This window comes from Callithrix jacchus, chromosome 6, assembly GCF_049354715.1.
Source record: "Callithrix jacchus isolate 240 chromosome 6, calJac240_pri, whole genome shotgun sequence".
NCBI lineage: Eukaryota > Metazoa > Chordata > Mammalia > Primates > Cebidae > Callithrix > Callithrix jacchus.
Window position 1 is genome coordinate 78938426 of NC_133507.1, and position 23419 is coordinate 78961844.

General features: G+C 39.3%; 1 protein-coding gene across 7 annotated transcripts in view; it reads right to left on the minus strand.

Moving 5' to 3' along the window:
• RIF1 (replication timing regulatory factor 1) overlaps window positions 1-23419 on the minus strand; it is a 69340-nt gene that overhangs the window by 45503 nt on the left and 418 nt on the right. For all 7 annotated transcript variants that reach the window (XM_008998900.6, XM_008998901.6, XM_002749453.7 and 4 more), the window contains exons 2-11: window positions 23216-23329; window positions 22403-22481; window positions 19173-19269; window positions 17990-18117; window positions 17801-17895; window positions 13347-13536; window positions 11393-11485; window positions 6839-6977; window positions 2262-2413; window positions 233-350 (exon numbers count right to left, since the gene is read on the minus strand). In XM_008998900.6, coding sequence (XP_008997148.3) covers window positions 233-350; window positions 2262-2413; window positions 6839-6977; window positions 11393-11485; window positions 13347-13536; window positions 17801-17895; window positions 17990-18117; window positions 19173-19269; window positions 22403-22481; window positions 23216-23319 — 1195 coding nt within the window. In that variant the 5' untranslated portion in view covers window positions 23320-23329. The remainder of the gene's footprint in view (window positions 1-232; window positions 351-2261; window positions 2414-6838; window positions 6978-11392; window positions 11486-13346; window positions 13537-17800; window positions 17896-17989; window positions 18118-19172; window positions 19270-22402; window positions 22482-23215; window positions 23330-23419) is intronic.

Consider the following 23419-nt stretch of genomic DNA (forward strand, 5'->3'; position numbering starts at 1 on the left):
CAACAATGCACTTACAATAGTAATCTATAAGATATTAAAAAAAAAAACAAAAAATAGAAAAACATAATGGATTTTTGGGTAACGAACCTAAAAATTATGAAGTGCTTCATTTCATATGAAAAACACTGAGCAAAACCTCTCAAAGCCCTTTTTCCTCCCTGCTTCAAAATTATGATTCTAGGTCAACAAAGCCTGATTAAAAAAGCAAAAAACAAAGATATCTACCTCTTACCTTTGTTTACAGGAGTCACAGGAGTTAAACCTGGAGAGGTAGCTACACGACATGAATTGCCTTGAGGTGAGGCATTACAATCAATGCTTATTGTACTTTGAATCAGAGGCACACAAACCTATTGGGGTGAAGGATGAGAAAATATTAATCTATAAACTATACAACTGTCACAGTTTCTAAAAGCCTCACATAATATAAATTTCTTTTAAATGGAGCCTTAATATATTCCAATTTACAGGTTGTTTCCATGCACCAACAGGCTAAAACATAAAATTTGGGAAAAAAAAAAAAAAATGAACATTTTATTACAACTGTTATTTGCCCTAAATGTGTATTACTTAAATTTGTTTATAAACATCTGAATTCTACACATTATTGGTAGGCTAATTTTAACTTTTTAAAAGCTCTGGAAAATATGAACTAAGACATAGCTCATTTGTAACACCATCCTAGTACCAGTCACATGTAGTTACCAAATAAATGATTCCAATTAATGTATTGGACAAATGCATTAAGACTAGCCTATTAGATCCTTATGATGGTAGAATTGGAAAATTCATTATGATCCAAATTACATTATTGTTAATGCCCAACTTCAAATACTTCATGTTATATAAAATTTAAGTCTTAATGAAAAATTAAGAACTGAATAAACATGGCTTAAATATATTTATAAGTCCTCCTTTCCAAGAATGCATTCCCTGCTATGCAGACATTTATATAAAATTTAAGGACCACAGACCCAGAAGTAAAATACACCCTCAAACTCCAGAATGAATGATAAAGAAATAAAAAAGATGTTATCAGAGCTGCTCCTTTTAACTGTTACCAAAAAAAAAAATTCAAAAACCAAGAATGAAAATAATTGCAAAAAACCCAAAAGGCTGAGATAAGATTAACCTTTAGATCTAAATACCAGTAAGGATATTAAAATCTTGAAGAATTTATAAAATCATTGTGTCACAATTAAAAACAACTACAATACGAATAAGTCATTGCTTAATACCATGCAGCATAAAGAAAGGAGAAACAAAAAATAAGAACTGGTCCAACCTTATATCTACCCTGTGTAGCTCTTGATTTCACTAAGGCTGATTTTCCTCTCAATTATATTCCAAACCCTCTGGGGAAAAAAAAGCTTTTTAAATTTTTTTTGAGATGGAGTTGCGCTCTGTTGCCCAAGTGCAATGGCTGATCTCAGTTCACTGCAATCTCTGCTCCTGAGTTCAAGCTATTCTCCTGACTCAGCCTCCCAAGTAACTGGGGCTACAGGTGCGCATCACCATGCCCAGCTAAGTTTCGTATTTTTAGTAGAGACGGGGTTTCACCATATTGGCCAGGCCGGTCTCGAACGCCTGACCTTGTGAACCACCTGCCTTAGTGTCCCAAAGTACTGGGATTACAGGCGTGAGCCACTGCACCTGGCCAAAGCCTCTTTCTAAAATCATAATGCTTGTAGAGTAAGAATAAATATTTTTGAGTATTTGCTGATTTAAAAACACTTCAGGGCCAGGCACGGTGACTCATGCCTGTAATCCCAGCATGCTGGGAGACGGGGGAGGGCAGATTACTTGAGGCCAGGAGTTTGGAACCGTCTAGACAACATGGCAAAACCCCATCTCTATTAAAATTAGAAAAAATTAGATGGGCGTGGTCGCATACCTGTAGTCCCAGCTACTCAGGAGGCTGAGGGCAGGAGAATCACTTGAACCTGGGAGATGGAGGCTGCAGTGAGCCGAGATCTTACCACTGTACTCCAGCCTGGGTGACAGAACAAGACTCCAACTCAAAATAAATAAATAAGTAAAAAATAAAAACACTTCAGGTAAAGGGACTCGATTTCAAGCAATTGAACAACATCCCTTGTAGGAAATGAATTTAAATTCTGTGCTAATAAAGAGCAATAGCCTTTATATGTTCCAGTTTGCTAATAAATAGCAAAAATAACACTAAAAGATTGGGTTCATAAGAATTTGAAAACACAGTAACAAAAAACATAAAGTCCTATAGTCAACACTTGAAATGTTACCTGTTCAAAATTAGCAGGAAGATGAGGTCCAAGTCTCAGCAGTAAATACCACCAGACTTCTAGTTTTGTTAATGCTAGAGTTTCGGTTCTCACATGAATGGAACTCAAAGGCTGCATTAACAACTTGAGTCTTTTTGCACTGCATAGTATGTCTTAAAAGAAAATAAGCACAAGGGTAAAGAAACATCCAAGCTAAAGATTCTAAAATTAGTTATGCAATAATCGTCTTTTATCCCAGCCAGAGACTAGATTTAAAAATATTTTTTAAAAACTAAATCCTCAGGCTGTCCTTGCTGTACCCAAAACTTGCATTTTGATAAACTGCAGTACAGCTGCACCAAAAACACTCTATAAAGCAAAGATTAAAAAGAGTAAGTAATATTTATTAGACATTGCATGCCAGGACAATTTCCCACCAGGAAACATTTTAGGTTGGGTACAAGTGAGGGGATGCTACTGACATCTTACTGAGTAAAGACTAGGGACACTACTAAACTTCAACACACAGGACAGTCCCAAACAATAAATTATCCAGCACAAAATGCCAAAACTTTGAGAAATACTGTCGTAGCTGCTTTAGCATTCTCATCATCCTCATCTGACAAAGAAATGGAGGCATATGTTTACATTATGTCAAACAAGGCTAACATTTTCAAAAATCAATTATTAATATATTCATCCAATATCATTACTGTTGGGGCCACTGACTGAATACATTTTTGAAATATAGATTAATTTAAATTCAAGACTGTCCTACAGTAACAATAATCAGAATGTTAGAATTCAGCATAGAAATTAAATCCAATCTTCAGACAAAATATCTATGCCAAGTAAGACTGGGAATACGTAAAATTAAGACATAGTCTGTGCTAAATAACTTGTCAAAGATCTAAAGGCCAAGCATGGTGGCTCAAACCTATAATCCTAGCACTTTCGGAGGCTGAGGCCGGTGGATCATGAGGTCAGGAGTTTGAGACCAGCCTGGCCAACATGGTGAAACTCCGTCTCTACCAAAAAATACAAAAATAAGCTGTGTGTGGTGGCACACACCTATAATCCCAACTACTTGGAAGGCTGAGGCAGGAGAATCGCTTGAATCCAGGAGGCAGAGGTTGCAGTGAGCTGAGTTCGAGCCACTGCACTCCAGCCTGGGTGGCAGAGGGAGACTCGGTCTCAAAAAAAAAAAAAAAAGACCTGAAAAGGGCTGGGCATGGTGGCTCACGCCTGTAATTCCAGTACTTTGGGTGGGTGAGGTGGGCGGGTCACTTGAGGTCAGAATTTGGAAACCAGTCTGGCCAACATGGTGAAAATATCCCTATTAAAAATACAAAAACCGTTAACCAGGCGTGGTGGTAGGCGCCTGTAATCCCAGATATTCAGGAGGCTGAGGCAGGAGAATCACCTGAACCCAGGAGGCAGAGGTTGCAGTGAGCTGAGATCACAACACTGCACTTCAGCCTGGGCGACAGAGCAACTCATCAAAAAATATAAATAAATAAATTAGCCAGGCGCGGTGACTCACGCCTATAATCCCATCTCTTTGGGAGGCCGATGCAGGTGGATCACGAGGTCAAGAGATCCAGACCATCCTGGTCAACGTGGTGAAACCCCGTCTCTATTAATACTACAAAAAATCAGCTGGGCATGGGTGGCGCGTGCCTGTAATCCCAGCTACTCAGGAGGCTGAGGCAGGAGAATTGCCTGAACCCAGGAGGCGGAGGTTGCGGTGAGCCGAGATCGTGCCATTGCACTCCAACCTGGGTAACAAGAGCGAAACTCCGTTTCAAAAAAATTAATTAACTAACTAAATAGACTTCAAAAGGATTCTGAAACATCAGTCAGGCCATGTATTTGGTGGAATAGCATTCAACAATGTCTGTTACAACTACTCTGCCATCTAGCTATTTCAATAAACACTTCTACAAGAAAATAAATGCAGATCACTATATGAGCAAGTTCTCCAGTCCAAAACACCTCCTTTTTGGGGCTCCTACTCTATTTATTTATTTATTTAATTTTTGAGACGAAGTTTCGCTCTTGTTGACAAGCCCAGAGTGCAATGGCGCAATCTCCGCCCCTTGTTATCAAGCTATTCTCCTGCCTCGGTTTCCCAAGTAACTGGGATTATAGGGGCCGCCACCACGCCCAGCTTATTTTTGTATTTTTAGAAGAGATGGGGTTTCTCCATTTTGGTCAGGCTGGTCTCAAACTCTTGACCTCATGTGATCTGCCTGCCTTGGACTCCCAAAGTACTGGGATTACAGGCATGAGCCATTGCACTCAACCTCCAATTCTATTTCTGCAAACAGCTCCATAATAGTATCTCTACAGTAGCAGAGATTATGAATTGCCATACAATCTTTAATTACAAAATCTGATTTTATGCAGGACAGAGATGGGTGACAATTTTTTACTGCTTTTTCTAGTCCTCTATTGAACCATTCTATGTAGTAAAATTTAAGTGAATGTTTATGTAAGATTCTAAGAAAGCTCTTTCTGGGTATAACTAATTCAGCTGTGAAGAAGTCTTTTCTGCTCTTCTACCTTCCCTCCTTCCTGTCTGCACCTAAGACAAACTGAAGATGACAAACTGTCTTTTGACAGTCATCTGATTCCTTGATGACTTCCTAGATCCACAGTGTCAGTCATGGATTCTCTAGCTTTGAGCTTATCTTCTTTAAACCCCTCTTATTTGATACTTCAACTTAATTTCTGAAGATTGTAGCCCCAAACATTACCTCACACTTCTGGGTTTACAGAGTTAGACCCAAATACATGCCAGGTCATAAAAATAAGCTACAATTTCAATTAAAAATTACAGTAGACTAAGCATAGTGGCTCACACCTATAGTCTTAACACTTTGGGATGCCAAGGCAAGTGGACTGCTTGAGTTCAGGAGTCCGGGACTAGCCTGAACAACATGGCCAAACCACGTCTCTACAAAAAACACAAAAATTACCCAGACTTGGTGGCACCAAGCTACTTGGGGGGCTGAGGTAGACAGATCACTGGAGCACAGGAGGTCAAGGCTTCAGTGAGCCATGATCATGCCACTATATTCCAGCCTAGGTGATATGACAGACCCTGTCTTTAAAAAAATAAAAAATAAATAAAAAGCCAAACAGGCTGGGCATGGTGACTCACACCTGTAATCCCAACACTTTGGGAGGCCGAAGTGGACAAATTACCTTAGGCGGGGAGTTTGAGACCAGCCTGACCAACATGGAGGAACCCTGTCACTACTAAAAATACAAAATTAGCTGGACATGGTGGCACATGCCTGTAATCCCAGCTACTTGGGAGACTGAGGCAGGAGAATCACTTGAACCCAGGAAGTGGAGGTTGCAGTGAGCCAAGATTGTGCCACTACACTCCAGCCTGGGCAACAAGAGCAAAATTCCATCTCAAAAAAAAGAAAAAAGAATAACAAAAAAACCTATGTCCCCAAAATATAATTTTACCAGTATTTTAAGTAAAAGTAATTATATTTAATGCAAATAATCACATTACAAAATATATTAAGAGGAAGAAATGGGATAACTGTATTTGGCAGGAAAAATACAGAACAAACATTACTTTGCTTTTCTTGTAAACATACAGTATTAATTAAATCTAAGATTACCTACCACCTAGTTAAGTATACATACTAAACCAGTTTTGGGCTAAATATTCTTCCTTATAAACATATTATCAGCAAACTCCACTGGACAATAAGAAGATAAGGTTAAAGTAAATCAAAAGGAATCACTTCCATATATTAACATTAACCCACTACTAGGTCCTCTTCTGGAGATCCTGAAAGAACTAAGCCATCAATCACTGATATTTTTATTCCACGGAAATCACAACTATTTCCTATTACCTATTGCCTGTGTGACCTCCGGCAAATTATTCCATCTCTCTAAAATAGTGATAATAATTAAATCTCAGGCCTACTGTGATGATTAAGTAAAATATACAAAAAGTACTCAACTCAGTGCTAACATGTAAGAATGCCACAAATAATAGGCTGGGTGCTATGGCTCATGCCTGTAATCCCAGAATTTTGGGAGGCCAACGCATGCAAATCACTTGAGGTCAGGAGTTTGAGACCAGCCTGGCCAACACAGTGAAGCCTTGTCTCTACTAAAAATACAAAAATTAGCCAGTGTGGTGGCAGGCACCTGTAATCCCAGCTACTCAAGAGCGGGGACAGGAGAATCACTTGAACCTGGGAGGTGGAGGTTGCAGTAAGCCGAGATCACACTACTCTACTATACTCCAGCCTGAGAGACACAGCAAGACTCTGTCTCAAATCAAAAAACATAACAAAAAACAAGAAAGCCACAAATAGTATTTTTCACTTTGTTCAGTTTTTAAAATACTGTAAAGCAAATTTTATAATTGTGATTTTCAATGCCTAGCATTTGATTTCTATTCAGTACAAATTTATTCCTGGTTCCCTTAAAATGAAAATAATTCAGCAATAGCTTAATTTCAACTTCAAATCCAAAAAAACCAGAAAAACTTCATTTATCTTGCTTTAAGCAAAATGAATTAACAGAAAATCAAAACTGATAAAATATTACCTACTTACCTGGATTTAAAGCAAAATTATCTATTAAACTCTTCCAAGCAATAAAAGCTATTTTTTTAATCATGGGTGAGCCACTACGAAATCCTAGTTCTTCTAGTTGCAACAGAGAATTAATGAAACTCCCACTTCGATGCAAGGTCTAAAAAAGGGAAAAGTCATTAAGAAGTTATTTACCTGCATGAAACAATAATTGTTATCATTCATTTATTCATTCACTTAATAGATGCTATTTGTACTTCATAATCTAAGAGGGAGACAAAAGACAAATTATTCACAAAACAAAGAGATGTGTTAAGTGTCAGATACGTAAAACATCTTAAGAATCTAAGAAAATATTTAACTCTAAACACACATTCCAAATTCAAGACCATAAAATAGTTTAAAGAAGCAGATAATGCATAACACAGAACATTTCTAAAACATTAGAGAACATTAGGATAGTGGATAAATCCCAAACTTAAAACACTACCAAATAAAATATACATTTATATAAAAAAAATTATCAGTATTAGAGAAAAAAGGTGTTGAACCCTGAAAATAATAAAAATAACCTTTTGGACTGAAAGAAAATTAAGGAATTTCATGGCTGTAAAATAAGTATTTTTTTTAAAAAGGTAGTATCTAATAATAAATACAACAAATTGACATAAAATCAAGAAAATGAAATTACTTTTTTTTTTTTTTTTTTGGGAAGTAATCTGTCACCCAGGCCGGAGTGCAGTGGCGCCATCTCAAGCTCACTGCAGCCTCTGCCTCCTGGGTTCAAGCAATTCTCCTGCCTCAGCCTCTTAAGTTGCTGGGATTACAGGCTAATGCCACCATGCCTGGCTAAGTTTTGTATTTTTAGTAGAGATGAGGTTTCTCCATGTTGGCTAGGTTGGTCTTGAATTCCTGACCTGAAGTGACTCACCTTCCTTGGCCTCCCAAAGTGCTGGGATTACAGGCGTGAGTCACCACACTTGGCAGAAAACTGGATTAACTCCTGAATTACTTCCAAATATTATGTAAGATTTAAATGGGAATACTATCAAACAAAAGGAAACTATGAGCTCAGGAGCAAAAGAGAAAAAAAAAGTTTTTTTAAAAAGCAAAATAAAGTACAAAATGGAAAAATGACAAGTAAACACTGCATCACGATTAAAAAATTACATAAACAATAACACTCCCAACAGGCCATAAACCACATATAATCTTAGGCTATAAACCAGTAACCAAAAAAAAAAAGGATTAGAAAAAAATACACAAGATAGCTACGAGAGCTAAAAGAAATACTTAGTAATAGATCTAGCTCAAGAAGTTAAAGACACAAGATGAAAACTACAAAGCACTGCTGAAAGAAATTAAACACCTCAGCCAGGTGCAGTGGCTCATGCCTATAATCCCAGCATTTTGGGAGGCCAAGGCCAGTGGATTGCTTTAAGTCATGAGTTCAAGACCAGTTTGGCCAACATGGTAAAACACCATCTCTACCAAAAACACAGAAATTAGCCAGGCATGCTGGCAGGCACCTATAATCCCAGCTACTTGGCAGGCCAAGGCAGGAGAATCACTTAAACCCAAGAGACTGAGGTTGCAGTGAGCCAAGATCTCGCCACTGCACTACAGCCTGGGTAACAGAGACTCTGTCTCAAACAAACAAACAAAAGCCAAAACAATCGTGGAAAGAAAAAAACCAGACAACTCACACTTACTGACTTCCAAACTTAGTATAAAATGAATACATATGGTAACGGCATGAGGACAGGCATACAGACCAACATAATAGAATACTGAGCTTGGAAATGTATCTTTGCACCTATGTTCAATTGATTTTAAGGGTACCACAGGCTGGGTGCAGTGGCTCATGCCTGTAATCCCAGCACTTTGGGAGGGCAAGACAGGTGGATCTCTTAAGCTCAGGAGATTGAGACCAGCCTAGCCAACATGGTAAAACTCCATCTCTAATAAAAATACCAAAAGAAAAAAAAAATTAGCCAACTGTGATGGCTGGCACCCATAATCTCAGCTACTTGGGAGGGTAAGGCAGGAAAATCGCTTGAACCCAGGAGGCAGAGGTTGCAGTGAGCCAAGATCGCACCACTGCACTCCAACGTGTGCAGCAGAGACTATGTTTCAAAGAAAAAAAACAAAAACAAAAAAGGGGACCACAAGGATTTAATAAAAACAACCTTTTAAACAAATGGTACTGAGGAATCTGAACATCTGTATGCAAAAGGATGAATGTGGACCCTCACCTTACACCACATCCAAATATTCACTGAAAATGGTTCAAATATCTACGCTCAAAATCTAAAACTGGAAAATTCTTCGAAGAAAGCATTGGGAAACAAAGACGACACTGGATTTGGCAACAACTTCATGAATATGACATCAAGTACAGGCAGTAACAAAAAAAAATACACACACACACACACACACACACACACACACACACATATATTGTACTTCATCAAAATTAAAAACTTAGTGCAATGAATATTACCAAGAAAGCAAAAGACAACCTGCAGAATGGAAGCAAATATTTGCAAATCACATTAACTGATAAGGGATAAATATCCAAAACATATAAAGAGCTACAAGTCAACAACAATACAAACCGATTAAAAAATGGGCCAAGGACTTAAATAGACATTTCTCCGTAAACAATAAGATAAACAGCCAAGAACCATGTGAAAAGATGTTCAACATCATTAGTAATCAGAGAAATGCAAATCTATACCACAGATATGCATGTATCTATATGCAATCCCCCTTCACATTCACTAGAATGGCTATCATTAAAAAATAAAAAGTGTTGGCCGGGCGCAGTGGCTCAAGCCTGTAATCCCAGCATTTTGGGAGGCTCAGGCAGGTGGATCACGAGGTCAAGAGATCAAGACCATCCTGGTCAACATGGTGAAACCCCATCTCTACTAAAAATGCAAAAAATTAGCCGGGCATGGTGGCGCATGCCTGTAATCCCAGCTACTCAGGAGGCTGAGGTGGGAGAATTGCCTGAACCCAGGAAGCGGAGGTTGCAGATCACGCCATTGCACTCCAGCCTGGGTAACAAGAGTGAAACTCTGCCTCAAAAAAAATAAAAAAATAAAAAATAAAAAGTGTTGATGAGGATGTTAAAGTGGAACCCTAGTGCATTACAGTGGGAATGTAAAATGATGTTAACTGCTACAGAAGAGTTTGGTGCTGCCTTGTTGCAGTGGCTCATGCCTGTAATTCCAGTAATCTGGGAGGCTAAGGCAGGCAGACAGATCACCTGAGGTCAGGAATTTGAGACCTGGCCAACATGGCGAAACCGTGTCTCTACTAAAATAAAAATTAGCCAGATGTAGTGGTACATGCCTGTAATCCCAGCTACTGGGGAGTCAGAGGCAGGAGAATTGCTTGAATGCAGGAGGCAGGGGCTGCAGTGAGCTGAGATCATGCCATTGCACTTCAGCCTGGGAGACTAGAGCGAAACTGTCTCAAAAAAAAAAAAAACTTTATCCTTAGTGAAATAAGCCAGACACAGAAGGGCAAAACATAATTTCACTTATATGAGGTAGCTTGAACAAGCAAATTCAGAGACAGAAAGTAGAACAGACTTTACCAGAGGCTGATGTCTGGGTCAGGGAGGAGGGCAGGAGTTTACTGCTTAACAAGTAGTTTTTGTTGGAGATGATGCAAAAGTTTTGGGTATAGATAGTGGTGATGCTTACTACATTATCAATAGACTTAATGCCACTGAATTGTTCATTTACAAATGGTTAGGATATACATATATTTGCCACAATAAAAGCAGCACACCCTCCACCACCCAAAACCTGGCTTAATCATTGAACATACAGTTGATTCTCTCTCATTATTCACAGTAGTGATGGTCTTCTATTGTATAAAATCCCTTTGAACACTAAATTAAGCAAATACTGAGCAATCACTCCCATGGGAAATACAGGGTTAGGTTTAAGTCTATGGACACAACCCTTTTGTCAACTGTTCAATATATAACCTGTTTAACATCCATCTATGAGAAGATATTTTTTATTATTGACTTGGTAACATCAAACTCAAAGCCAGTGGCTCTCTATAAGATGTGCCATGCCTGAACAAGGTTTATTTTCACCATTGGGCATATCACAGTCTTCCTTTGCTTAGGAACACAAACTAGACAGCACTTGTTCCTAGGCTTTGGATTCCAAATTTAAACAGTGAAACCACCAGGGAAAACACAGAAAAGTGAAAAATGTGGCATTACATGGATTATAAAAAGAATACCTGTTTAAGGTATGAGAACTAAAACAAAAAAGCAGAATGTAACCTTGCTTGACCTCGGCTTGAAAGATGAACTTTCCAGAACTGTGTGACTCCAATTCTTTGCTATTCTGGGTGTCTACAAATGATGGGGTGTCTACAAATGATGGCAAAAGCAATGCAAGTGCTGATTTGAGGTTTACAAATAAATTTTAGTGAGAAGGCATGCCTAAATAATGAGAATCAACTGTACAGAGGAAAGGTAAGAAAAGAAAGGGTCCAGCATATAAAAACTGCAGACTGTTCCATTATTAACTGGGTACTCACCCTTCCAAGTAGTTTGACAAACAAAGGCCATAATTTTAACACATAGGTCTCATTTTTACTCATAAATAGCTTCTGGAGTTCTGAGATTAATTTCTGCAAACAAAAGCAATTAATTTACCAAACAGAGTCTTAGAAAAAAAAAAATCCAATACCAAAGTCTAGGACTAATTTTCAAACACTGATTCAGCCAAATAGTTTTCTCCATAATAAAAATATTATCCCACCCAAGGCCAGGTGCGGTGGCTCACACCTATAATCCCAGCACTTTAGGAGGCTGAGCCAGGTGGATCACCTGAGGTCAGGAGTTCAAGACCAGCCTCACCAACATGGGGATACCCTGTTTCTACTTAAAATACAAAAATTAGCTGAGCATGATGGTAGGCGCCTGTAATCCCAGCTACTCGGGAGGCTGAGGCAGGAGAATCGCTTGAACCTGGGAGGCGGAGGTTGCAGTAAGCTGAGACCATGCCACTGAACTCCAGCCTGGGCAACAAGAGCAAAACTCAAAAAAAAAAAAAAAAAAATGAACTTCATCAGAATAAAGCTATTTACAAAGATACTAGAGTTACTTTGTTATACTGAACAATACCAAGAAGTGTTCTGCATTTTAAGCAAGTAAAATCCCAGGTTTTTGGGGTTGGGCATGGTGGCTCATGTCCATCATCCCAACACTTTTGGGAGACTGAAGGGGGAGGATTGCTTGAGCCCAGGAGTTCGAGACTGGCTTGGGTAATATAGTGAGACCTTGTCTCTTAAACAAACAAAACAAGACCTTGAAATATGGCTTTCCATATAACCTAAACACCCATCCTTACAATGGCCCCCCACCAAGGTCCTATGTGATTGCGCCCTCTTTTCCCTCTCACTCTCATTCACTCCACTCCTGTCATACTGCCCAGTGTTCCCTAAACACAAACCAGGTACACAACCATTAGAGCCGGGCCTTTTGCCCTCATGGTTCTTGTCTGGAATGAGCTTACCCGACATTATCCACATGGGTAACTCCTACTCTGCCTTCAAATCACTGTTCAAATGTCCTTTCCTTTGCCTTCTCTGACCACCTTACCATTCTTTTCTAGTGGTACTCTCCAGTCCTTGCTCTTCACTTACTACACTATGCACTTCATTATCTCTCCCACAGGAAAATAAGCTCCACAAGCCCCTTTTGTTCACTGCTATATGTACAGCACCTGCAACAATGGACTGCACATATCAGATGCCCAATAAATGTTAGAAGAACAATGGTTAGAAAATCTAAAACCTGTGGCAAGTAATAGCTAGAAAATTATACAGACTAGATAAACTTACATACATTAAATTTGTATCTACTGGGATTATACAGTAACAACCCAAACCTGAGTCAATCAGTTAATGGTCTTCCTCTTTCAGAAATACAAACTCTACTTTCTATTTATTGGGAATGGTGTAAAATGTCTGGATTTTAGTAGCAATAAACAGCTCCCTTCCTTACTGCTATGTAGGAGCAATGAGCCTACACTAGCTTATGTAATTATTAATGTTTTCATTCAAAGCTAAAATCCTAGATTGGTATAGTGCAACTATACCAATAAGCCTAGATGGATTTTTTTGTTCTTTTTTTTTTTTGAGACAGGGCTTCACTCAGTCCCATGCTAAAATGCAGTGGCAAGATCATAGCTCACTGTAGCCTCAAACTTCCAGTCAAGCAATCCTCTTGCCTTAGCCTCCCAAGCATCTGAGACTATGGGCTCATGCCACCACACCCATCTAATATTTTGTAGAGATGGGGTCTTATTATGTTGCCCAGGCTTGTCTGGAACTCCTGGCCTCAAGCAATCCTCCCACCTCGGCCTCCCAAAGCACTGCGAGAATAGCTGAGAGCCACTGTACCTGGTCCCCTGACTAAATTTTAAGCTTAGTGAAGAATTTTCTGATGCAGTATCCAGAAAATCATTACATTAAAAAAAACACTCACAGTAGTCATAAGTTGCTCCGTAATAGATGCTATTTCTTGCTGCTTCTGAAGCAATAATGGCATTCCCATCTCCAGAGCAGTAGCTCCCCGCAAATGTACCTTTTGTGCTGAATGAACCACTAAAGGTATGACCAGTTTTGCCCACCTCACTGCCTCTTCTCCCATTTGAATTGGCGCTTGTTCAATTAGCCTATAATAGAGCAATCAATGAATTAGCATGACCTCATGTTTTAAGTCTAAACAAGCAGTAAAATACGTGACACGTAGATATGTACACAGTACAGCCCATTTGTTTTAGAATATATACAAATATGCATATACATACAAGAAACAGATCTAATTTTTACTAATTGGCAAATTAATGGTTTCGCTTTTTTTTTTAAAGAAAAAATCTTGTCTTTCGGTTCAAATATTTAAAACAGTCATCCCTCAGTATCCCTAAGGGATTGGTTCGAGGACCTCACAACAATGCTGAAGTCCAATATAAAACGGACAATATGGTCATGCACCCAGGCAATGTTTCGGTGTTTCGGTCCAAGACACAGCAACATTCACAATGGTGGTCCCTTAATATTATAAGGGACCTGACAAGTTCCTATAACTTAGCGGCACTGTACCTATTTTAACGCTGCAGTGCAATACATTATTTACGTTTCTGATGACACTTGTGTAAACAAATCTGCACTAAAAAGTATAGCACAATTATATTCAGAACATAATACTGCCCTATATGATCATGATAATAAATGACTGGCTGGGCACAGTGGTGCACACCTATAATCCTAGCACTTTGGGAGGCCGAAGAGGGCTGATCACGAAGTCAGGAGAGTGAGATCATCCTGGCCAACATGGTAAAAACCCATCTCTACTAAAAATACAAAAATTAGCTGGGCATGGTGCAAACACTTATAATCCCAGCTACTTGGGAGGCTGAGGCAGGACAATCGCCTGAACTCTAGAGGCAAAGGTTGCAGTGAGCCAAGATCGCACTACTGCTCTCCAGTCTGGCAACAGAGCAAGATTCCCTCCCAAAAATAAATAAGTAAGTTACTGGTTCACGTACATATTACACTATAATTTTTATCATTAGAGTATACTCCTCCTACTTGCATTGAAAAAAAAGTTGGGCCAGGCATGGTGGCTCACACCTGTAATGCCAGCACTTTGGGAGGCTGAGGTGGGCAGATCATGAGGTCAGGAGATTGAGACCATCCTGGCCAACAAGGTGAAACCCTGTCTTTACTAAAAATACAAAAATTAGCTGGGCGTGGTGGCGCCCACCTGTAGTTCCAGCTACTTGGGATGCTGAGGCAGGAGAATCACTTAAACCCCAGAGGCAGAGGTTGCAGTGAGCCAAGATAGCGCCACTGCACTCCAGCCTGGGCGACAGAGTGAGACTCTGTCTCAAAAAAAAAAAAAAAAAGTCAACTGTAAAATACCCTTGACAGGTCCTTCAGGAGATTTCCAGAAGGCAGCATTAATCACAGAAAATGACAGCTCCATGCATGTTATTGTCCCTGAAAACATTTTAGTGTGACAAGATGTGGAAGTGGGAGACAGTGACAAGGATGATCCTGACCCTGTGGAGGCCCTAGGCTGTGCTATCTTAGCTGTTAACCAAGTTTTGAAAGTTTAAAAAAAAAAAAAATTAAGGCTCACAGAATATGTAATGAGGAAAAATACTTTTGTATATTTGTGTTTTAAGCTAAGTATTATTTTTTGATATCAAGTCTCACTCTATCACCCAGGCTGGGGTATAGTGGCACAATCTCAGCTCACTGCAACCGCTGCCTCCCACCAGGTGCAAGCAATTCTCAGGCCTCAGCCTTCCAAACAGCTGAGATACAGGCACACATTACCAAGCCCAGCTCATTTTCTTTCTTTCTTTTTTTTTTTTTTTTTTTTTTTGAGATGGAGTTTCACTCTTCTTGCCCAGGCTGGAGTTCAATGGCATGATCTCGGCTCACTGTAACCTCTGCCACCCGGGTTCAAGCGGTTCTCCTGCCTCAGTCTCCTGAATACCTGGGATTACAGGCAGGCGCCACCATGCCAGGCCAATTTTGTAGCTTTAGTAGAGATGGGGTTTCTCCAGATCAGTCAGGCTGGTCTTGAACTCCTGACCTCAGGAGATCTGCCCGCCTCGGGCTCCCAAATTGTTGGGATTACAGGTGAGAGCCACCTCACCCAGTCTAATTTTATTTTATTTTTTTTTAAGAGATGGGGTTTCACCAAGTTGGCCAGACTGGTTTAGAACTCCTGACCTCAGATGATCTGGCCACCTGGGCTTCCTAAAGTTCTGGGATTACAGGCATGAGCCACTGTGCCTGGCCAAATCTAAATATTCTCACAAGAGTCAAAAAGTTAAAAAAAAAAAAAAGAGGTTTAAAGTTACAGTAAGCTGGTCAGGTACAGTGGTTCACACCTGTAATCCTGGCACTTTGGGAGGCCAAGGTGAGTGGATCACCTGAGGTCAGGAGTTCAACACCAGACTGGCCAAAATGGCAAAACCCCATCTCTACTAAAAATACAAAAATTGGCTGGGCATGGTGGCTGGCACCTGTAATCGCAGCTACTTGGGAGGCTGAGGCACAAGAATTACTTGAACCCGGGAGGTTCATAGAGCCAAGATCATACCACTACACTCCAGCCTGGACAAGAGTGAGACTCCATCTCAAAAAAATAAAGTTACAGTAAGTTAAGGTTAATTTATTATTTAGAAAATTTTACAGATTTAGTGTAGCTTAAGTGTGCAGTGTTTATGAAATCTACAAGAGTGCAAAGTCACATTCTAGATCTTCACATTCTCTCATCACGCTCACTGGCTCACCCAAAGAACCTTCAATCCTAAAAGCTCCATTTGTGGTTAAGTGCCAGTTACAGGTATATAATTTTTTAATCTTTTATATCATATTTTTACTGTACTTTTTCTGTATTTAGGTACACAAATACTACTGTGTTATAAGTGCCTACAATACCCAGTACCATAATATAATGTACAGGTTTGTAGCCTAGGAGCAACAGGTTGTACCATATAGCCTAGGCATATTGTAATCTATACCATCTAGGTTTGTCTAAGTACACTCTATAATGTTTGCACAAGAATGAAATTAACTAATGATGCACTGGTCATAATGTATTCCCATTATTATGTGACACACGACTCTGTTTGCATATAACCTATGCATATTCTCCCGTATACTTTAAAGCATTTCTAGATTACTAATAGCTAATACAATGTAAGTGCTAAGTAAGTAGTTGTTATACTGTATTATTTAGGGAATAATGACAAGGAAATCAGTTTGTACATGTTCAATACAGATGCAATTTTTCTGAGACTTAACACTCTCAATTGTTTGAATCCAAGGATGCAGAACCTACAAAGGGCCAACTGTATTAATTATCGTTATACTACTAAATTCAGCATTATTATAGAAAAGGATAGCCAAAGAACCATGACATAATCTGAGCATCAATTAGAGCATTCAACAGCGGGAAGTTAAAGCAAGTAGTAAGAAAAATTTAAGGAACAAAAAACAGGGAAGACAGAAATCACGTCACCAAAGAGTTTATTTAGAAAAAGAAAAGTTTATGCCATGTGCAGTGGCTCACACCTGTAATCTCAACACTTTGGGAGGCTGAGGCCGGTGGATCACCTGAGGTCAGGCATTCAAGACCAGCCTGGCCAACATGGTGAAACCCATCTCTACTGAAAATACAAAAATTAGCTGGCCATGGTAGCACATGCCTGTAATCCAAGCTACTCAGGAGGCTGAGACAGGAAAAGTGCTTGAACCCAGGAGCCGGAGGTTGCAGTGAGCCAAGATCATGCCATTGCACTCCAGCCTGGGAGAGTGTGAGAGACTGTCTCAAAAAAACAAAAACAGCCGGGCGCAGTGGCTCACGCCTGTAATCCCAGCACTTTGGGAGGCTGAGGCGGGCAGATCACTTGAGGTCAGGAGTTCAAGACCAGCCTGACCAATATGGTGAAACCCTCATCTTTAAAAAAATAAATAATAAATAAACCAAAAACAAAAAAATACAAAAGGAGTTTATGCTGTTGGCATGCCCGTTATAACAAAAATGAGGAAGGTACTCTATTCTCTGCTAGACACTGATTAGCTTCCTAAACAACCACTAAGCCCACTTATGAATTTACATCATTTTTTAAACCCTTACACAAGCTTTAAGAGCTATTTTTCAAACCTGAACTATGTATGTTATCAGGAGGAACACAACCAAGACTTCACCTTGAACATGGTCACAATCAAAGTAAAAAACCTAGTAACCTATGCACATCTACTTCCATCTTCTTTCTGTTACTTTTTGTTCTTGAGTCTTTTGGTGTAAATGACATTCCCCACTTTTAATGTCTGTCATTTAAATCCCAAAAGCCCTCTCCTTATGGTAAACTTAGGAAAACTATTCTTCAATTTGCACAGCATCCAAATGCATACCTTATGATAACATTTAATGCTTCAAAATCAACAACAGCAGAATGCGTCTCTCCTTTATTAAATAGTATTTCCAATGAATCAATTATACGGGATACCTAAAAAACAAACCAAATAAATACAAATGAAATAAGCCTGAACTGTTTTTTATTGGCATATAGTTAAGAAGACATACACAAAAACTATACTCACCACTTTGCCGACAACTTCAGAGGGAAATGTCTGCTTAGATATCACCCAAAGAGCTCTGGTACGTACATTTTTGTCTGAACTCTTAATGGTATCATTCAGTTTTGAAAGTAGTTCTTGAACATTTGCCTCTGAAAAACAAGCATTTTAATTTTGTACAGAATAGTTGATACTCTTTAAAGTCTGAAGTATAAGAGACTTTTCTCTAAAACAATATACTCATTAATCATAAAATAAATGTATATCCAGAGAATACATCAGAGAACCAATGCTGATATCAAACTTCTCCCCAGAACATAAAATTCAGATTAGAGCGGAAGGTATACTAAGAGAAAATAAACAATAGACACCAAATCAGGTATCTCGTACAACTGAAGTAACTAGATATCACTGTAGATTTTAACATACAAGACAATTTTTGGTAAGATGTTTTCAATCCTGCATCTCTGCTCCAAAATAAAGAACTGCTTTAGGTTGCTAATACTTCCATATATAAAAAAGAACAAGCAGCAGCTTTTCCTTCAAAAAAGATCAGGTAGATCTTTTTACCTCAGCCTTTTGGCCAAGACCAAGTGTAAAAGGTGGTAACAACCTTGACATCTTTATTATATATTCCTAACTTTCCTTCATTAAAGATAATGGTTTCCTTTACAATGGCAATCTGCTAACTATTGAGCAACAGTGCAGACTACTCAGAAACTTGGAGAGCATTAGGTTCTGCGCTTTCATTATCACTTTTAGTTCCAAATTATCTCACATTTACCGTTATGTCAAAGAACTTTTCAATTCAGCATATTCCTTAGTGCTTGTTCCTGAACAGAAGTTTCCATTTTGGCTAGGCGCAGTGGAGACAGGGTTTCACCATGTTGGCCAGGCTGGTCTCTAACTCCTGACATCTTGATCCGCAGGCCTCGACCTCCCAAACAGGTCGGATTAGAGGTGTGATCCACCAAGCCTGGCCTAAATACCTCTTATTTTTAACAGCACATTTTGCAGTATCAAAGTTAGGGCTTATGTGTAGGTGATGATAATCTAAATATTGTTTCTTAAAAGCCAATCTTTAACTACAGGTTCTGAAACTAATCCAGAGATAACGGTACTTTTGACAGCATCAAACTATTAATACTTGAAATTTATACTTCCTTTATACTCTAAAAATATTAATAGCCATAAGAAATGTATCTACCTGATAATTCTGAGGTAATTTTGGGATTATATAAGCAAAACCCCAGGGCTTGTAGCGCAGCACTACTCAGCTCTGAGTTCTGACTGGAAATGTGAGTCTACAAAAAACAAAATCATTTATTACACACAAGCACAAATATAAATTAATTTTTAGAAAGCACAAGCAAATTTATCATTCTACTCCAATCAACAAATCCTTGAGAATGGGCATAAAAAATAAAAATAAGAAATAAGATCAGAAGGCCATGCATAATACAGCTTGGTAAAGAAAGGAGAAGGAACTGGATAGAGATCAACTAAATGAAGATAAAGGCTATCTCCACACCTACGAAGGCAAAGAAGAAGAGGTCGACAGATGAAAGATGCTAAAGACATGACAGTGAAAAAGGAGCAAGGTCCTCCAGAGTAAGCAAGTGACTCAAATGCAAAAGCTAACAGCTTTAGAGTGTAGTGACATCTCTTTCTCTAAGACTGGAAGAAAGAAGGGGCTAAAATGAAAACGATATTACCTGAATAGTAAAATAAAAAATGTTTCTAAACCTTATTTTATAGATAAGAGAATTTCAATCCACGCAAATCTAGAATTTTTTTTTTTTTTTGACAGAGTTTTGCTCTTGTTGCCCAGGCTGGAGTGCAATGGCAAGATCTCAACTCACTGCAACCTCCGCCTCCCCAGTTAAAGAGTAGCTAGAATGACAGGCATGTGACTCTACGCCTGGATAATTTTTTATATTTTTAGTAGAGATGGGGTTTCACCATGTTGGCCAGGCTGGCCTCGAACTCCTGACCTCAGATGATCCACCATCCTCATCCTCCCAAAGTGCTGAGATTACAGGCGTGAACCACCGTGCCCAGCTGTCAATCCAGAATTTAAAGCCCAACTCATACTATGTATATAAAAGCCCAAACCTGTCAAATAGGGTCTCAATATGAAGGTTTACTTTTATACTGTAGCCCCTTTTCCTTGTACCATTTCCTACTTCAAAGGGATTTACCTTCAAAATCCCCCATATCTATTTGAATCAAATATCCAAGGAATCCTCAATTGTTATTACTGAGCAGAAAGAATAACAAATGTTAATGGTTAAACATATAAGCAGATACTTCCCTGCAATGTCTTCTATAATTATACAAAATGAAGCCAGAAAAAAAAGCAAATCCTTCTGTACAGAATGTAAGAGACATAGCACAGCAGCAACCAGTTGTAAGCAACTAAGTAAGGCTTAATACTTTGAGAGCTACTACTCTATCTCCTGGATAATAGCTACTAAATGTCTGTGATGAATTTTTATTAAACATATTTACTTGAATGTGTTCCTTAACAATGTGTCTCATTTTCAAGAATGTCCTGGGTTCCTAGATACAATTCTAGCTGAATTCTAAACACAAATAGAAACATGTTGTTTTAGGTAGTATAGTTCCTACTCTGAAAGAACTCAATTATCCTTTCATTGCTTAAAATTGATAGGGAAAGCTTCTGCTTATTATCGTCCCATAATCGAACTTCCATGTGCATCCAAATAACTTCAGGTACAAAATCTATTTACAAACAATGCAACTGGATTTAAAATGTAAGCAATAAGGCCAGGGCGGTGGCTCACGCCTGTAATTCAAGCACTTTGGGAGGCTCATGCCTGTAATCCCAACAATCTGAGAGGCTGAGGCAGGTGGAGGTTGGGAGTTGGAGACCAGCCTGACCAACCCGAAGAAACCCCATCTCTACTTAAAATACAAAATTAGCTGGGTGTGGTGGTGCATAGTTGTAATCCCAGGTACTGAGGAGGCTGAGGCAAAAGAACTGCCTGAACCTGGAAGGCAGAGTTTGCTGTGAGCCGAGACAGCACCCACTGCACTCCAGCCTGGACAAGAGCGAAATGCCGTCTCAAAAAAAAAAAAAAAAAAGGATGCGATAGAGTTCCTGATCCTATAAATACTACATATATAAAAGTGCATGTCTTCACACGTATTACTATAATGTGGAATATAAGAAAATAGAACATTGATATTATTTAAGTAACTAGTATACAATAAAATTTCTGCTTACACAAACAAAAAATGTTGATGACTATGACAACGCTTAGAGCAGTATCTCTGTTAACATTTAGCCACAAATCATGTTAAAATAAATGTTTGGATGAAACACTTGTTTAAAGGCACACGGCCAGGCACCGTGGCACACCTGTAATCCCAGCACTTTGGGAGACAGACGTGGTGGATCACCTGAGGTCAGGAGTTCAAGACCAGCCTAGTCAACATGGTGAAACCCCTTCTTTACTAAAATTATAGCCAATGTGTGGGGCATGCCTGTAATCCAAGCTACTCTGGAGGCTGAGGCAGAAGAATGGCTTGAACCTGGGTGGCGGAGGTTGCAATGAGCTGAGATTGTGCGACTGCATTCCAGCATGGGCCACAGAGCAAGAATATCCAAAGGAAAAAAAAAGGCAGCACAAAAGCTGGGCATGGAGAGGCAAATACCACTAATCTCAGCTACTAAGGAGGCTGAGGTGGGAGGATGGCTTGGAGCATAGGCAACCTATCAAGGCCCACATCTCAATTTTAAAAATTAGAAGCAAAAATAAAAGCACAAGAACAAGGTCATAAAGATGTGAATTCAAGGGGGTGGGAAAAAATAAAAATAAAAAAGAAGATGAGAATTCAAACAAACGAGATAAAGTTCAACTTTTTCATTCTAAAAACAAGGAAATTTAAAAGATGTTAAGGAAGGTCAGGAAGCCACTGAGTAGGCAAGTGAGGACAAGAACACAGGTCCTTAGTTTGATGTCAAACATTTCCCTAAAGCAAAAAAGATGATGGTTGTAGCAAATACTGAGGGTGAATGAGGAAAAAGAAAATGCTACCTACAAAGTAGACCAAAGACAATTATAATTTTAGAATCACTTAGAAGTAGATTCCCAAAAGGAAAGACACACTAATCTGATCCCTGCTTTCAAAATCACACTCAGATCAAGTGCCCTAAGGCAACTTTAGGCAAATTAAACTAATTTCTTCACCTGCAAAGTGATGGTTAAAAACCAATCTCATGGAAATATTGAGAGTTAAGTGAGAAAGAATGTAAAGTAATAAAGTACCTGGGAAGCTTTAAGTAACAATAAAGACTATTATAATCAGTCAGTATTATTGCTGTTATTTTAGTTGACTCATAATGAGTCAACTGGCAAAACTTTTAAAAACCACCCAAAGTGAAAACCTCTTTAATAAACAGATACATACCTTTAAAACTTTGTACAGCCGAGGAAGTTTTTTCTCAATTTCTATAATTACTTCTTTTCCTTCTTCTCCAGTCATACGACTTAAAAAAGCAGGAAGAACACCAGTTGAAGTAGGTGACAGGAACAAAAAAGGACTTACTCCTATAATACCTGTACGATCTTTTCAAAAAGTACTTTCGAACTCTTGTAAATGAACTGACCCAGTAGGTAAGGTCCTTAAGGGTATACAGAATATATAATGCAATGCGTATCAGGAATAAAAGTAGAAAAACCCTCAGAATAACTTTTTACATCCAGTGTATGCAAGTTGTGACAGCCTGACTACAAAAAGAACGGGGATCCCTATCCCTCGTTACTAACGACTTACTAAACCTTTATAAAAGGTTTACAAAAGCTTTGTACATTTCTTTGAAAATAATTTTGAAGCATTTTGCAATAAAATCAGTTTATTGCTGTTAAAAAGGCAACTCTAGGTGGCCACATTTTCCCAATACATCGGAGGTTTACACTGAAAACCCCTCCTCCAACACCCACTTCCAACCAAAACTTTTAAAAATCCCTCGCTTGCAAAACACACGTGCATGTTCCCTCGTTCCAAACGCAAACCTCAAGCGCAGCAGCAGCACCAGCTGCTGCACCCGGGAATGTTACCTAGGATACATCTCCCCCGCCCCCAACGCGTCTGTGACTCCGGCGTCCTCACCTCTGCCAGACTTCTAAAACTCACATTCACTCTTCGCGCCCCTCCCAACTTCTTTCTCCCCACCCTAGAAAGCGCACCCCACCCCCAAGCACGCCCCACGACGGACCTCACCTGGTCAGAGTCAGGTAAGCGTCGGTCTGCTCTCCATGGGAGGCAGAAGAGTCTTCCAAAGTCTCCAACAGCGGCGCGAGGGGGCTCTGACCCCTGTCCGTCATGTCGGCCACCCTGAGGCCCGGACCGGAAGAGGAGAAAAATCCAGTGACCGATGGAAACAGCCCCGCGGCGGCCCAGTGTGAGTCCGGCCCTCACACCCGC